General features: G+C 38.7%; 1 protein-coding gene across 1 annotated transcript in view; it reads right to left on the bottom strand.

Moving 5' to 3' along the window:
* MYOM2 (myomesin 2) overlaps nt 1-16,131 on the bottom strand; it is a gene marked incomplete at both ends in the record, with an annotated part of 74,046 nt that overhangs the window by 56,161 nt on the left and 1,754 nt on the right. The window contains 6 exons of the mRNA XM_080342966.1: nt 3,556-3,720; nt 4,001-4,051; nt 4,132-4,220; nt 13,659-13,751; nt 14,637-14,794; nt 14,967-15,105. Coding sequence (XP_080199092.1) covers nt 3,556-3,720; nt 4,001-4,051; nt 4,132-4,220; nt 13,659-13,751; nt 14,637-14,794; nt 14,967-15,105 — 695 coding nt within the window. The remainder of the gene's footprint in view (nt 1-3,555; nt 3,721-4,000; nt 4,052-4,131; nt 4,221-13,658; nt 13,752-14,636; nt 14,795-14,966; nt 15,106-16,131) is intronic.

Below are 16,131 nucleotides of genomic sequence, written 5' to 3'. Positions count from 1 at the left end.
CATATCACCCTTTTTAATAATTGATTGGATTATTTTTGATTTTTAACTCCCTAAGACATGTCGCATACTAATTTATGGTAATCAATGCAGCAGAACTGTATTTAAAGGAACCGAATATCTATACATGTTTATTATTTTATTGCTAAAATACACTTTGGAGCAGACAGACAATTGCAATGGAATGTTTTCCCACCTACTAGCTGAATTGCATAAGAAGGTATAAAAAATTATACATGTTCAGATAATAAAGCATCTGAAAGACACACACTACTGAAACTTACAGCAGTAAATTACATAATCTCCTAAGCATACAGCTGTTTTCTGAGAAGCATGCAAAGTAAATTCAGTCACATTCCTTCCCATGAGATCCTTAATCATGAGAACCTTACCTAGAAAATCTGCATGTCCCCTTTCTGTCATGCATGTCACAATAGTACTGAGAATTTGTGTAGAGAGACATGAAGTACTTTAAATGAAATCAGAAAACATCATAACTTAGAAACTTTAAGCCATGCATGAGTTCTGTGGAAAATCCTGAAGAAAAAAATGAAATTGAGTGACTAGCACCTCTGAAAAACAGGTCACTTCTTCAGACTCCAACGCTGGGCAGAATCGTAAACACTCTAGTTTGAATATACAGAAACTGTAAGCAAGCCTGTATTGTCTATTAAGGTCAGAACCATCCATTTCCACCTTTTATGTGTACCTGAGACCAGAAACTGTGAAGGGAGTTGTGTTTGGTAAGAGCAGAACTGTCCTTCACACAAGGCCCACCAGATCCTCTATGAAAGCAAGAGCACTCTTTTTTAACGCAGTCTGGATTAATGACTTCCTAAACAAGCCAAGAAGAAGAGTAAACTTTGGAGGCCACAAACATACTCAGAAGCTCTAGTAGAGCAGGTATTCATGTACCTGTCATCAAAATAATACTGCAGTTACAGGGTATCATTACTGCACTCAAATTGCCAGTCTGTTCACCAGTTGTGCTAGGTCACTCCTTCCAGAAATTAACAAGGAACAAACCTGCAGGAGACTAACCCTCAGAGACAGTGTGACTCAAGCCTCACATACTGTTTTCAGCACATGAGATGTATTTCCTCAAATATTACTCTGCTGAAATGTCATGTACATAGTGGGCAAGTACTGTATACTGAAGCTGTTTTTTCATCATGTATTTTGGTTGCAGAAATTTCAGCTAAATTCTGCACTCTGTTATTTTTCCCTCTCAATTCAATTATTTTATTCTAGATAACAGTATAAATGGCTGCAGAATACTGGTACATATAGCTTTATGATATTTTATTACATTAGAGATCAATAACAGAAATCTCCTGTTACCAGCTGAACTCATACCCAGATTAGATACGTATTCCTGGAAGTATTATTTTGATTTAGTTCTTTCAGTATCTTAAATTGTTGTAAGTGGGCCATGAATTATAGACATCATATTCATGTTTGTCAAATCCTAAACTACTTTAGACGATTTGATTCAGTTGACTTATACACCCCTAGGAGTCTAATAGACATCCCCAATAAGGTTCATTCACGTGAAGCTTATTAATGCTGGATAAACACATTTCTCTTGTGTATAATTATTTGAAGTAAATCATATGTATCCATCTCAAGGCTTCATTTGTTATTATTTGATTAACACAAATTGAAAAAATTTAGGAAAAATACAGTTTGTCGTAGTGCAAGAGTAGAATTAAGTACTCACTAAAAAAAAAAAAAAAGGCACATGATGTTGTATAAATTATTAATCTTTTTATTGTTTACATTTGTGCATTGCCTCCAACTCAGAGCAAAGGTTCATAGTGTATGAATACCTGCTGTTTTGGGTACAAGCTGTGCCAGTTGAGGCAGCTCTACACATCCTGGAAATATTTTGATCCGTGTTATATGCAATGAAGGACAGATCTAAGCTTGTTTGTATCACCTTATTTGCTGTAACATAAGTAGCTTGATGGACCGAAGGCCTATCCGACTCACTACTAAAAACTTATTGGTTTCAAAGAGACCGAATTTTCATCTTGGGTTTTCACAGGGAAGGTAAACTTAAATAAGGCAGAAAACAAAGATCATAATATAGTTACATATGAAGACAGAAATATCTTGGCATCATGAATAGCTAAACTGAAATGACCATAAGCTTTTGTTAACCTATTCATAGCACAGGAACAATTCATGTTGGATTAAATGTGGAATGATATGGGGTAGTCCTTGAAAATTAACAGTTCCTTATGGCTGTAGTCCCAAACCCACAATTTCAGAAGTTTGGCATCTCAAGAAACTGGGCCTAGTAGGAGACAAAGTAAAGGTACCGTTGAAACAGCTGTCTCACCTCAGAGTGACATGAGGAATTATTTATAGTGATTACAAATCGCTGTACACTTCAGTGTGAACAGAATCTGTGTTCAAGAATAAGCCTTAGATCTTAGGTTATAGACCAAATAAAAAAAGCTATTTTTGCTTTAGTAACATCTAATAGTCTCATCACGATGAAGTATCCACACTGACAGACAAATAGGAGTTAAAGAGTAAGTAGCAGTCCATTCCCTGAAGAATCAGATGCAAATCTATGTAAAACTGTGATGTACATAAAATAAAAGTCATAACTAGCAGCAACTTGACTGATTTATTAATATTACTGCCACTTCTTAGTTTATGCACCACGTTTTGCCAACTATGGAAATTTCTACCAGCTTGTCTAAGACCAGTCCAAACATCAGTCTGGAAGTCTGCCTTTATTCAGACATGGTCCCCTGGGGAAAGGTCTCACTATTCACAAGTATCCAAGGCTTTTCTTTAAATCCTCAGGCAGAATATTTACTTTAGAAGTCTATACAGAGCTAGTAGATGGTGAAAAGTGGTGAATTAAGTATCTACAACAGCCTGCCATCTGTTAAACTTCAATAGTTAGCTGTTATGTTTCAAGACATCCTTTTTGTGGGATGAACATTGGTCATGCAAGGTTTTTGTACCATCCACCAGAGTATACAGTATGCTTCAGTGATGTTATTTCTCGTAGTTCCAGTTAAGACCGCTTCACTTGGCATAGCATGGTTTTTCACTGACAAAGGAGCTGAGGAAAGCTACCTACCAACATGGCACTTTGCAGAGCAAACACGTGTTTCAGGCCCAGTATTTCTGAACTATAGATTAAATTAATATGAAATTCACAATAAATACTGGAGTAAGTGCTTCAAAATTTAATTTACTGCTCTGGGAGTACCTTTGAGCTAACTGGTCACAGCATTCAACTATAAATCATGGTCAAATTTAGGAAGTGAGTTTGGATCTCCAACCAGTCAGTAAATGTTCTATCATGTTATTAGATAATATGAGATTACCTCCAGTTGCTGTAAATGTGAGCTCAAGAAAAGGTTGGCCAAGTCACTTAACTGAAAGAGAGCGCAGGTCTATAAATCCTAATGAGATATTTGTTTGCTCTACTCCAGATTTAGTTCTGAGAATCTCATGCTCAAAGCCTGATCTGTGTCCTCAGTGCTTACTCCAGCATTTTCCAGGTAGTTTCTATGCAATGTACTAACTTACCATCTCTGTACCACTCAGCACGAGGCCGTAGTCTCTTCAGGTCTGGGGTGATCAACATGGAACACTTCAGGGTCAGTGTTTCACCTTCAGTTGCAAAGGTGACTCCAAACTTCTCCAGAAACTGGACATCAATGTGGGTGAAGCAAACCTCATACGACAGGGGCACTATACATGAGAAAATGAAAACATTCTTCAGTATTAGTAAACTGTACTCGGCACAAACAGATTAGTGCCTGATCTGAAAAAGAGATGGAGCTCTCTGTTATACTGTGTGCTCATCTAGAAATGCAACTGGCAAAGCAAAAGCATCTGGACAGCTCCTATTGTAACTGAATGCTTAGAAAGCAAAGCCAGAAGCAGCAAGTTGTATCAAATTTTCTCATCTGTAAAACATTAGTTTGATAAGAGTATATAAAATATGTAAGAAGAAAAAAAAAAGTCTTACAGTGGAAGGGCATTATCCCAGCTGGGTGAGGCTCTTCACCTTCTCTGAACCCTATAAATAAACATACAAAAAACAGTAAATGACATGAGCATTATATTAATTTCTTATTTTAATCATGAAGTAGGACTTACTTCGTACAACCACAGCACAATTGGTTGATGCTTGTCCATGAACATTTGTTGCAACTGCTGAATAGGTAGCAGAATCATCAAAATCAGCTCTGAAAAGAGGAAGGAGGAAAAGAGATTACTCTTTACACAGATTCTTCTAATGATTGATATTACAAACCAAGGTATGCCAACCCCAAGGAAAGTGCAGAAAGTTCTTTGCTGGTGTTACGCAGTGCAAGAGGTTGATGAAAGACAATCAGAAAGCTGGTACTGTTTTTGTACTGCAGTTTTATCACAGCTTTGTGTGCAGGCTGCATTAACTTGAGCAAACTGGAAATGACCTTTAGAGAATAATCAAAAGAAGATAGCTGGAGGATGTCAGCCTGGCTATTCCCTTTCTGTATGTAAACTTCTTCCTTAATCCATCTTGCCCTTTTGTCATGTATTTTAAGAAAAGGACATAGAAGAAAAGTGCATGTGAAGCTTGCAGAACTTCCTCCTTCTATGGCTGTTCCCAGTAGGTAGATACTGGCATTTTTTGCCTCTCTAATATCTCTTAGGCAGTTGAGAAGAAATTATACAAAACCAGAGAAATTAACCAGATTTGTTTATGGGCATAAATGTTTTGGCCTGATACATTTTTTTAGTGAAAAAATACATTTATTATGTGAGGACAATATAATTAAAAATGGGGGTCCTGGTGGACAGCAGGATGACCATGAGCCAGCACTGTGCCCTTGTGGCCAGGAAGGCCAATGGTACCTGGGATGTATTAGAAGTGGGTGGTTGGTAGGTCAAAAGAAGTTCTCCTTCCCCTCCACTCTGCCCTGGTGAGACCACACCTGGAATATTGTGTCCAGTTCTGGGCCTCTCAGTTCAAGAAGGACAGGGAACTGCTGGAGAGAGTCCAGCACAGGGCAACAAAGATGATTAAGGGAGTGGAGCATCTCCCTTATGAGGAAAGGCTGAAGGAGCTGGGGCTCTTTAGCTTGGAGAAGAGGAGACTGAGGGGTGACTTCATTAATGTTTACAAATATATAAAGGGTGAATGTCATGAGGATGGAGCCAGGCTCTTCTCGGTGACAACCAATGATAGGACAAGGGGTAATGGGTTCAAACTGGAACACAAGAGGTTCCACTTAAGTTTGAGAAGAAACTTCTTCACAGTGAAGGTAACAGAGCACTGGAACAGGCTGCCCAGGGAGGTTGTGGAGTCTCCTACTCCGGAGACATTCAAAACCCGCCTGGATGCCTTCCTGTGTAACCCCATCTAGGTGTTCCTGCTCTGGCAGGGGGATTGGACTAGATGATCTTTCGAGAACCCTTCCAATCCCTAACATTCTGTGGTTCTGTGATTCTGTAAAAATAATTTTTAAAAAAATTCTTACTTCATGTAAAGTAAGACCCAGTGATGGATTGTCTCACTTACTATATCCTTCCTTGAAGAAGAAGTTACATTAGCAGATATATAGCCCAATATTAAGATACAGGTACAAACTTTGATGTCCCAGTTTTCTTATTTAAAAGGGGTTCAGTCAGGAGAAGAACTCTTGACATAAAATTGAAGTAAATTAAAGGAAACTAAACTATATGCAATTTTTTTTTTTTTTTGTGCAATAACTCAAATTTACAGTTGAAGTATACTTATTTTCTGTGTTTCTAATAAATATAAATCTAAGTGACTACTAGAAAAAGTTTAAAATATTTTGGACTAGTTTTTGGTAAAACGTAGATTTGGGTTGAATGAGTTTTCCTTAATTTTGCTGAAATAACTTAGTCTAGCTGAAGAAAGAGTTTTGGAAAAGGTAGAATATTTCATTTTTACATTTCAGAATGAATATTTTAATTAAAAACATTTCAGCATTTACTTTTGTTTTGTTTTTAGAAACATACATACTAAATACTCTAATATGAAATACAACATTTTGGAATTTCTATTAGGTTGGGCTGTCAGCTAAGTAGAGTGTTGTCTGAAACACAATTAAATCCTGCCCCTGTGTAGTTCATTTAGTAGTGCCTTTAATGGAGGCCACTCTGAAATTTCCAGTGATGAGAAACAATGTTAGGCACACATGCACTTAGTTTCCTCTCAGAAGAACAAATTTGTATCTTCTTGGCAACTGCCAGATGAAAGGGATGAAATTCTGATTGCACTTGTCTTCTCAGACACATATCCCAGGTGTGAGAGAAGGAAGAATATGTAAAAGTGTTTGATGTAAATTGCAAAACAGGATGCCAATTCTGAGGTATGTAGCACCTGTGACAGGCACATCAGACACCTATTTTTCAGCTCCTGCATATATTCTGGCCAGTGTCATATCAAGAATGATCCTATCTGCACTGTGATGTCTAAAACATAACTTGATGAAAACTCTATTAAATTGAGATTTATCTCTATAAACGTACAGGACTAACAGCTCCTCCTGGAGGCTAATCTTGAGCCATGCATTTCACAAAATAAAGAAGTAAAATACAAAGTTTATCATACAATTAACTATCAAAGTCAGAGGGGTAAGTCCAAAGATTAGGCCACTTAACTGAAAAGCCTTCAGATGGGTATGAAGCCCTTGAGCATGCTACTACAGTCTGGACAGGCAAAGTAAGTCCAAAAAACAATTTAAAATAATTGAAATATTAGGCTCAATAGGTTCAACAGGTTTTTTGTTGTTGTTTTCAGAAAGGATTTTAGAAAATGCCAATACCTATTTGCAGATCCATATAAAGCTTAACTGATTCTGGAATTGCTTGAAGGCTGTTGCACTTGGCAACATTTCTTTGCACTAACTCCTTAAAAACAGGAGTGACTTTTTTTTCTATCACAGTTTCACACTATTCAACATTTGAGTGATAAAGCACTAAAAGCAAGGCAAAACTGCAGTAAACTGAAGATTTCTTTCCTAAGTCATGTTATGATGTCTCTATACTGAAATGTATGTATTTCGTACATTTCTCACAGCCCGATACAGTATCTTGCAGTAATGAAACAAGGTAACAACAAATGAGACATCTCATTTTTCTTACAAGAAGGGCCATTGCAGAACTTACTGTACTGGAACAGTAAGGTGTTCCCCTCACTCTGCACTACATACCTACTTTAAAGAGATATAGAGAGTATACAGTAAATAGTACGTTATATTTAGTAACATATATTATGTGTTAGCAAATTAAATAGTGTTAGATAGCATCCCCAGAAACTGGATCTTGATCACCCTGGTGCTGACGTGTTAGAACAGGGCTTGGCACGCCATGGTGTGTGCCAGCTCGCCAAAAGGACTCCTGGACACATGTCAGGAGATAGCAAGGGTCCATTCCCAAAAAACAGCTTGAATGTAGCTGCCCTGCTCTGAACGACAAGAGAATTAGTCCATCCCATGCCAGCAGGCCACTGTGGCACAGGATGTGTTTAATCTATGGCAAGCAGATTTCAGACGTGCAATTCCTAGGCACTAGTGGCAGGTATATGCCAGACACTCCAGGAGGATGGTGCACTCTCACATCTGACAGGGCATGTGGTGGGGGAGCCACGCTGCAGTTGCTGATGAGGTGCTGATCCATCTATGGCTGTACATGCACCTTACTGCATCCTTATCAAAACTGAGTGATGAACACTACTCCACCATTGCTGTGTTCCCTCACACAAGCAAAGCGTTACTTCAGGCTGCTTTGCTTCTGTCAAATCCAACTTAGCTGTTCTTTAACATTTTGTTGTTTTTACAGAGTGTTGACAACAGGGGTAAAATAAACTGAGGGTAATGCTGATTAACTATCACTTCAAAACAGTCATTATCTGCTCTCAGTGTTGGCTTCATTTTCCATCAAAACAATAGATAAAACAGTCAATAGGAATTCATTTCTGTAAGAATTTCACAGGATTCAGAATATAAAGAGTGATATATCATTAACCACAAGGTGGCATAAAAATAATCCAGAAATTCTAGAAACGTGCATTCTGCACAAAAGCAAGGCCCCGATCTGTGCTTGACCATTCAAAGCATCAGAAATTTAGGGGTGTAAGAACTGCAAAGTTGTCACCCTAAAATGAAGAAGCAGAATGGCAGATACCTGATTAACTTTCCAAATGAAAATATATCTGTGCTTATCTCAGTGCCCTCCACACAGCCTTATTCTCTCATAAGGAACAGCAAAATACATCTCTTGACAAGATTTTCCTGTTTGTGAGGGTCTCCAAGGTAGACAAAACACAATATGATCCTAAAAGTCTCTAGAAAAGACAGGAGATTCACAAAAGTGTTGTTTCTTTAGCCCCAAAAAATTGAATGTCTGAAAGCAGCTATTTGACAGAAGTTAATGATGGAGTGAGAATTAATTTTCTCAGGGATAACAGAAGAAAGAAGTTACTGGTCAAATGATTGACCACACTCTTACAACATTCTTTGGTTATAAGGAGAGAAATAAGGTTTTTACAGTCATTATGAACATACAGGTAACAGTTCCCCAGTACAGGCACTTTCTGATGTTTAAGAGGTTCTAACAACTCTACCCATTTTCTGGAAGTCACTGCTTTGAAAGTATTTTACAAGTCCTAACTATAATCTCTAACCTGACTCTCCAGGATATAAATCAAACCATCTTAGTGTAAGTAAGGGCTGCTTTCGAATCTGGTATTGGAAGTGTACAGGGTTAGTGGGTAAGAACTACAAAGCCCATTTGTTTAATATACACTTTGAAGAAGGTGGTCAGGATGGCAAAGTCACGTAAGGTCCTGACTCTCTTTTTTTGCCAAGTAATACTCAGACGGAGGATTATTCTGGAAGCTATCTACTTCCCTGTATGCTAAAAATCCCTAGACTTCCTAAATTGCACTGTAAAGTGCACTGAGTCAAGACCTGTAAGAAACGATATTTGAAGTACCCAGGAGTCAAGGTGTGGTCTTTCCAACAGTTATTCTTGCATCATGATGGAGAATATGTTTTCCAACCTTTACAAAGGTCAGATAAAATATGCATAGAGTACATTTAGATAGCATAAAGTGTGAGCGCAGAGCTGTATCTGTCCCAAGGTACTAATACTTTTTCTGAAAATTAAATTGCCCTGAATCCACATGAGGTTTGGAAGTGCTAATGTTTGTGCAGGGAATATTCCCCAGGCAGATACATCTGTTTAAAATGCATATATTCATCCATCTGCTTAGTGTAGATTTAAACACAGGAGTTAAGAGCGAAATAACATTTTTGCCTGAATTGGAACAAAATTCAGTGCATGTCAAGAACAGGAAGCAGAACGTAGTAAATTACACAGAGTTAAAATTGCCTCATTTGAATGCAAATGACAAAATTTTCAGTGCTATGGCTATATGACATAAAAATGTGGAAATACTCAACAGGATTACCATCTCACGTTCTGATTCTCCAGTCAGGCTGGATCTGACTGATTCTTTTTGTTTGGCTGGCTTTTGTCATTACTGAAGAGGGGAGCTCTGTTACCAGGTGGCCACTTCCTCAGGCTCCCAACTATTGCAACTTATAGGGGACAGTGACAGGTCAGAAGACCACAGACCATTTCATTTGAGGGCTCTTGTTTGCATTTCAAGGAGGAAAGAAGAGCAGAAGCACACCACACCTGCAGCCTATACACTCACTGGTACTGCATACCTGCGAAACCCTGAGAACTGCAGTTTATCAGCCCATCAACCCTGTACAGCTCAAAGGCTCTGCCTTGCTAGGCCAGAGGGCTGCCCTTGCCACAGTGTCTCTGCTCTGCCCTGCTTCCGCCAACAGCGGGAGAAAGGGCAGCCCTCACTCTCTGTCTCTCTACATTAAATGACCTCGAGCCTTTTGCGCCTAATCAAACTAAAATAGCGCTGTACCGACTGCACAGTGTCATTTGTTAGATGAGAATAGTAAGAAGGGAAGACTCAATCAATTTTTTACGCTTTTTATTTTGGAGCAGTGCTGGCAGTGCTGAGGGGCGTGATGAGAGGGCCAGCTCTGCCTGCTGGCAGCAGGTATCACACTGCACTCTGCTGGTCTGCCACACATTCTTGCTGATGCAACCACGAACCTTTGCCGCAATTACAAGCACTTCTAAAGCGACGACTTAGTGAAGCAGGAAAGGAAGAGGGCCCTAATAAAAGATAAAATACTGCCTAAATTCGAGCCTTGTATAGGTAGGACTGTGCAGACACATCACACCGACAGAGCTCTGGAAAACCAAACCTTCTTCCCTGTTCCTGTCTCGCTGAGGAGTGGGGGTGGTAAACCCCCCCTAGTCAGAAGCCGACTGCTGTCCCCCCTCTGCCCCAGCCAACACAGCAGGAAATGTAATACAGCTATTCACAGTTGCATAAAGCTAAGTGATTCATTTAAGGAGGCATCACAGTAAGCAAACAAACAAAAATCCAAAACCTGTTGCTAAACAAGTAGCAACAACTAAGAAATTCACAATATTATGATTTCTAATTATAAATATATACACAAAGGCAGAAAATATTTTGCAGCTGTGCTATAAAGCAACGACACACCCTCCTTTTGACTACCTGTGATACAGAAATCTTTTCTTGTATTATGTGCCAACACATAGTTAAATTAGGTGGGATAAAGAAATGCATTTTAAATAAACCCTGACATTCTCAGACATGTATCAATCACTTCAAACACCAGTAGCTTTCCCTCAGAGGATTCTTCATGGTCCCCTCTGAATCACCTATCAGAAGTGAGATGAAAGATGAGAAGAACCACTAGCCCAGTGAAGGCTGGCAATATCTCTTCTCCTGTAATTAGGAGATGTGTGAAAAATATAATGAAACTTCAAACCCCTTTTCTTTACTGCTCAAGGGAGACCTTGAGCTCAAGCTCCAATTGAAGAAGCCTAAAAAGAGCAGGAAAGCAGTGCTGTATCATAATGATAGTGCTGAATGCATGCACAAAATGTGGTCAATTGAGCACAGACCATCATAAAAATATGAGACAGAGAAATTAAAATGATCTGGTTACTGTATAGGCTTATGGGCCCTGGAAGACAGCGAACAGGGGGCATGAAATTGTGTCCAGTTACTACGTTAAGATGACAAGGTGACGTTTGGGTTTTGGTGCCTCAAGAATTTTTCCACTGGGATCAAGGAATACTCATAGGAATAAATATCACACTTGCATCAGAATGAGAAGTTCACTGCCTGAGCTTCACTGAAGCACTAGAAAGGTAGCCAAGAAATTCCAAGGCCGTTCTGAGCGGCTGTGGATCAGATGACATGCAGCTCAGCACTTTGGTGTGAACAGCTGAGAATAGCACAGAAGTGGGTAGATAGAAAATCCCAACTCTTCTACTTCCTGGAAAAAAAAAAAAATAAACTAATACTCCAAATATACGTGCACAAAAATATGTACGGAAGATCCAGAGTTACTTGATACATGTTTATATAAGCACATTAGTATGTATTTTAACCACTGTGTATATACATCCATTGTTTTCCATATAAGAAACACCTAGTATTAGTACTGCACTATCAAAATGTTCTTCCATTTCTTGCATGTCAATTTTCTGCCTTTTGGAACAGAAAATATGGCTGATGGTCAAGTTTTGAAATAAAACAGATTAGTAATAAAGAAATACATTTCAGGTTAGATTTTTTTATTTCATAAACTGTGTAAATGTATGGTAAATAAATCACACAACCTCACAGTATTCTTTGAAGTAGATAAGAGATACCTGTGGGAGAGCAGCCAGATATCTGTAGGTGGCAAAGACACCACACTGCCAGACAGAACAAAAGAGAAATAGAGCAACAGCCTCTGCAGATGGCAGCTTGGTTGAACACGAGGGAGCCAGCACAGATACATACAGGTCTGGGACTAGTAAACAGTGGATGATGATGAGTTGGGTGAGGGCACCTGAGTGGGTGCCAATAAACGACTCTATGGTATCTACGAATAGACATGGCTGGGTCTGAACACTCCCAAAGCTGATTGTGGATGTTGTCTACATGTCTGACAAACAGCAGAGGAAAGAGAAAAAAGAGCACCAAGGGGATGTCAGCCACTAGTACCCTTCAGCCTGGTGGTTACAGATACTCAGAAAGCAGTGTCAGTACTGATTCTCATTTCTTCCACTAGCCATTTACTCCCAAAATGCCACAAAAGGAACCTATGTACTGCATATGCAGCATTTGGACTTGTGAAGCAGCTGCTCATGGACACTAACTAAGGGAAATAAACAGAGCCACAGCCATTTCCTGGCAGGAAGTCACCAAAGTTTCATCTCCTGATTTTCATTCACACACATCCAGCTAAAGGAAAGCATTTTCCATTTTCCCTGCTGGAAGGGAGAGGATTGCGGGAGGACAACTTGTGTTAACCTCCTGCTCTCATCTCCAAAAGTAATGTTGGTGGGAAGAATCAGTTGTGTTGAGATATTTCATGGATACAGAGAGATGTCAGCAAGTTACTCATAGACTGGGGGTATAAAACTATGAGCATCTTAGAAGTGTTGATAAGTACTGCTACTCCCTCAGAAGCATCTCTTAAAAAGCAACAACATAGTGGTTCTTGCTGATAGCTTCTGTACAGGGACATGTTTCTCCCATCCTGAGCTATAGAAAAGTGGAGAGTTGGGCTGGACTTTGTTGCAGGATGGCAAAGGCAAGTAGTCCTTCCCAAAAGCAGAAGGAACGAAGCACTTATTTTCTGTACTAATGCCACAAGGCTGTGCTCAGGGCTGCTTCCACTGCTGACAGATGGAGATAGGGTGGAAGATGAAATGTTTGGTTAGCCAAGTGTTAGTCACAAATATTCCAGCTGCTCCAGTACAGCTGATGCTCATGTTCTGGAGAAATTAAAACGGGTGTTTGTGTCTCTGCTCTAGATATTAATTTCATTTTTAAATACCACAGTCCTGTCCTCACATTTCTTGGGGCTTTTATATTTTAAAAAAAAAAAAAAAAAAAAAAGCAAAAACCAAAACACGCTTGTATCAAGTCACATGCAACATGCAATATTTCAGTTCTTTAGGAATGCAAAGATGTTCTACCCAGGCATTTTCTAGACCAGAAGTTTAACATCATATAGACAAATAAAATCAATTAAATTAAAACCTTTTAAAAAATGACACTTCCTTCTTTTGGGAGAACAAAAAAAAAATAGAGATCAAAAAGTAAACAGTTCCTAACATATGATAAAACAAATACTGATGACAGGTTATCCTTGCCCTGACCAGCTAAATTTTTGCTTACTTTAAAGAGATACATCATGGAAAGTATATAAAATACACAGACAGTTTTCCACTTTGAATAACTGAAAAGATATAATTCTAATAAAGAAGAAACTACTATTCTTTCAGGTACTTACCTCCGCTTTTCTATCTCCTTGTAGATTGCTGGAGTTAAATAATAGAAATATCTAATTTTTCATTTCATTTTCATGATCTAATATTCAGCTACTTAGTAAATCTTCTGTACCTTAAATGTGAGTACCAACAGAGAAATCTGCTGAATTTAACAACTCTCTTGCAGCCTTTGTGTGAATTTTTAATTGTATTTAATATAAAATATTTTGTGTAGAGTATTAAAAACTGTTGTATTCCCCAGAATAATATACCTGTTTATATGCAACACATGGACTCCATATTTGCTTTCAATTCTGTACTTCGTTGGATCACTTGCGGGGGTAATCAATTCTTCATTTTTGTACCTGACAATAGAGAAAAATATTAGTTCATTAATATAGATACTATCCATTGCATTAATTTAGCAGATTTTTACATCCAGATATCATTTACTATCATCTGAGCTCTCTCTATAAATCTCCTCTACCTGTATAGAGTATTTTCCAGTATGTATGAACAGCTACACATTGGGTTCTGAAGGCAAAGGGGGACCATCATTGCAGTAAGAAAGCAGAAAGAGAAGACGTGCGCCCAAATCAGAAGAGCAGGCAGTGCAGTAGAGAGAAGGTGGTATGTGACTTGAACTTCAGCCCACTAGCCCTGACACAAGATGAAAAGCAAACTTTGTCTTGGATCACAGCAGTAAAGCACTTCAGCACAAACCGGGGAAGCAACAACAGAATTGTGCCTCGGGTTAGATCTTCAGGGTCCAGCCTGGGGCTCTCATACATACAGGACAGCATTTGTTTGGAAGGGAGGGAAGCTTCAGGGATCTGACTTTCATGTTCGCCTCCACAGAGGCTGACACAAAGTGGACACGGGTACAGCCCATGACAACAATGGTGTTGTGCATGTTTACCCAGACTTTGCAAGTAGCCTGTGAGCTCTGTGCATTTTGCCATTTGCTACTTCATCATCAGGGAACTCAATGGCCAGAGAGACTGGAATGCCTTCCACAGTCTGCCTTCTGAAACACTTGGGTTTGCTTCTCGCACTGCACAGGGCCATTCAGCAAGCTGTCCTGCCACTCCTTCTACTGCAGTATCAACTGCTACAATCCAGCACATCTATGAGGATTATAAAGGGGGGTTAACATAGCCATTATGTATGTGACACCAGTTATGTCATAACTTCCAAATGAAAAAAGCTTAACAACATTTTTAGAGGACTAGGAAAGGCCAATCTCTTACCATTGTACTGCAGGGGTAGGAAATCCTTGCACAGTGAAGCAAAGGCTCACGGACATCTTTTCCCAGACTGTGTGAGACCTCAGACGTACTAGAATTTCGGGAGCTCGACTTATACTTTCCTCAACAGCGTGTCTTTCCAGAGCCATATTTTCTTCTACCTATTAAACACAGGAAAAGGAAAGCAACAAACTGAAATGGGATAGAAGACTTAATCTTAAATCCACAAAATTAAAATATGCTAAATCACTATTGGTATTTGAAACACAGGCCTAAATTTCAGTATATCTTATAATTATGCTTGGATAAGAATAAAAAGGTTCAGCACTGTACCATCCTTTGTATAGCAAGTCTATCCAGATGTTCTCTGGCGTGGTGCCTGGCTGTGTGAATCTCTTTTTCCAAAGCAGATAACTCACTGGCAAAACGGATTCTTTTCTCATCACTTGCATGAGTCTTTTGTTCATGAGTCCTGTAGGATAAGAAAAAGTATCAAGTAAGAGTAACCGATATGAAGCTTTAAGATTGTCACTCATACACATTGGGCAACCGAGAGCTCTGAAACCATATCAGCAAGATGCAAAACCTAGTTTAGGAATTATTCTTAGAGTCTATCCACTCATCCTAATGAGTGGTGAAATGAATATGAATTTTCCTTCTTTTTTTCCTTTTCTCTCCTCTTGTATATGTGGTGCTTGTTCACACTCTGATAAGAGTTGGGCCTTCCTTATGGTGTGCCCTTGCCTCTAGCACCTGGGATGCTCTAGTATCTTCATGGGTTGTATCACCTTACCTCACCTGAAAGATACACACCAAGGAGTTTGCAAGGATTTGATGACTCAATACATGCAAAAAAGCTGTCCTTGGACAGGGGTGAGCAGGAAGTATTATAGAAACTATCAGGAAAAGACAACATTTTGAGAAACTTGTGGGATGTTCCCTGAAAAACTAACTCTGTAGATTTTTCAGAATTCCTAAAAAAACAAACAAACAAACAAACAAAACAAAATTTCATAAGTGTTTTTCAGAGGAGCTAGCTCCAATTCCTTCATTCATACTGATTCAGTAAGCATCCTAAGCTACTCTCTACCTTGGCAACAGGAAAAAATAAGGGAGCTGAATATCAGAAATTTCTAACATGACTGGCATTATAGAATATGGAAATATTCTTAAAGCATAACCCAAGCTTCATTTCCATGAAGCAAATGAGAAAACTTGCTTTAAATTCAGTGAACAGTAGATCAAGACATTATTTGTCTGCTATTTTAAATATATTTCTTTGTACTGTTTCAATGTACTTTAAATATCAGCCTTGATTTGCCATGTATTTTTATATTGATAGAATTTAAGACTTTTTTAAAAAATAAACTAGAGTATACAAATTTTATTTTCCTAGAACATTCTGTTTCTAGGATATATATTTCAAAAACAGTCAAACTACCAGAACCATGTGGATGTATATGATTTTCGCAACACATTTTCTACAAACAAGGCAGAA

The sequence above is a fragment of the Nesoenas mayeri genome (genome assembly GCF_963082525.1).
Source record: "Nesoenas mayeri genome assembly, chromosome: 3".
NCBI classification, from domain to species: Eukaryota; Metazoa; Chordata; class Aves; order Columbiformes; family Columbidae; genus Nesoenas; species Nesoenas mayeri.
Note: the sequence above shows the minus strand (reverse complement) of the source record. Positions and strands in the feature narration are given on the sequence as shown.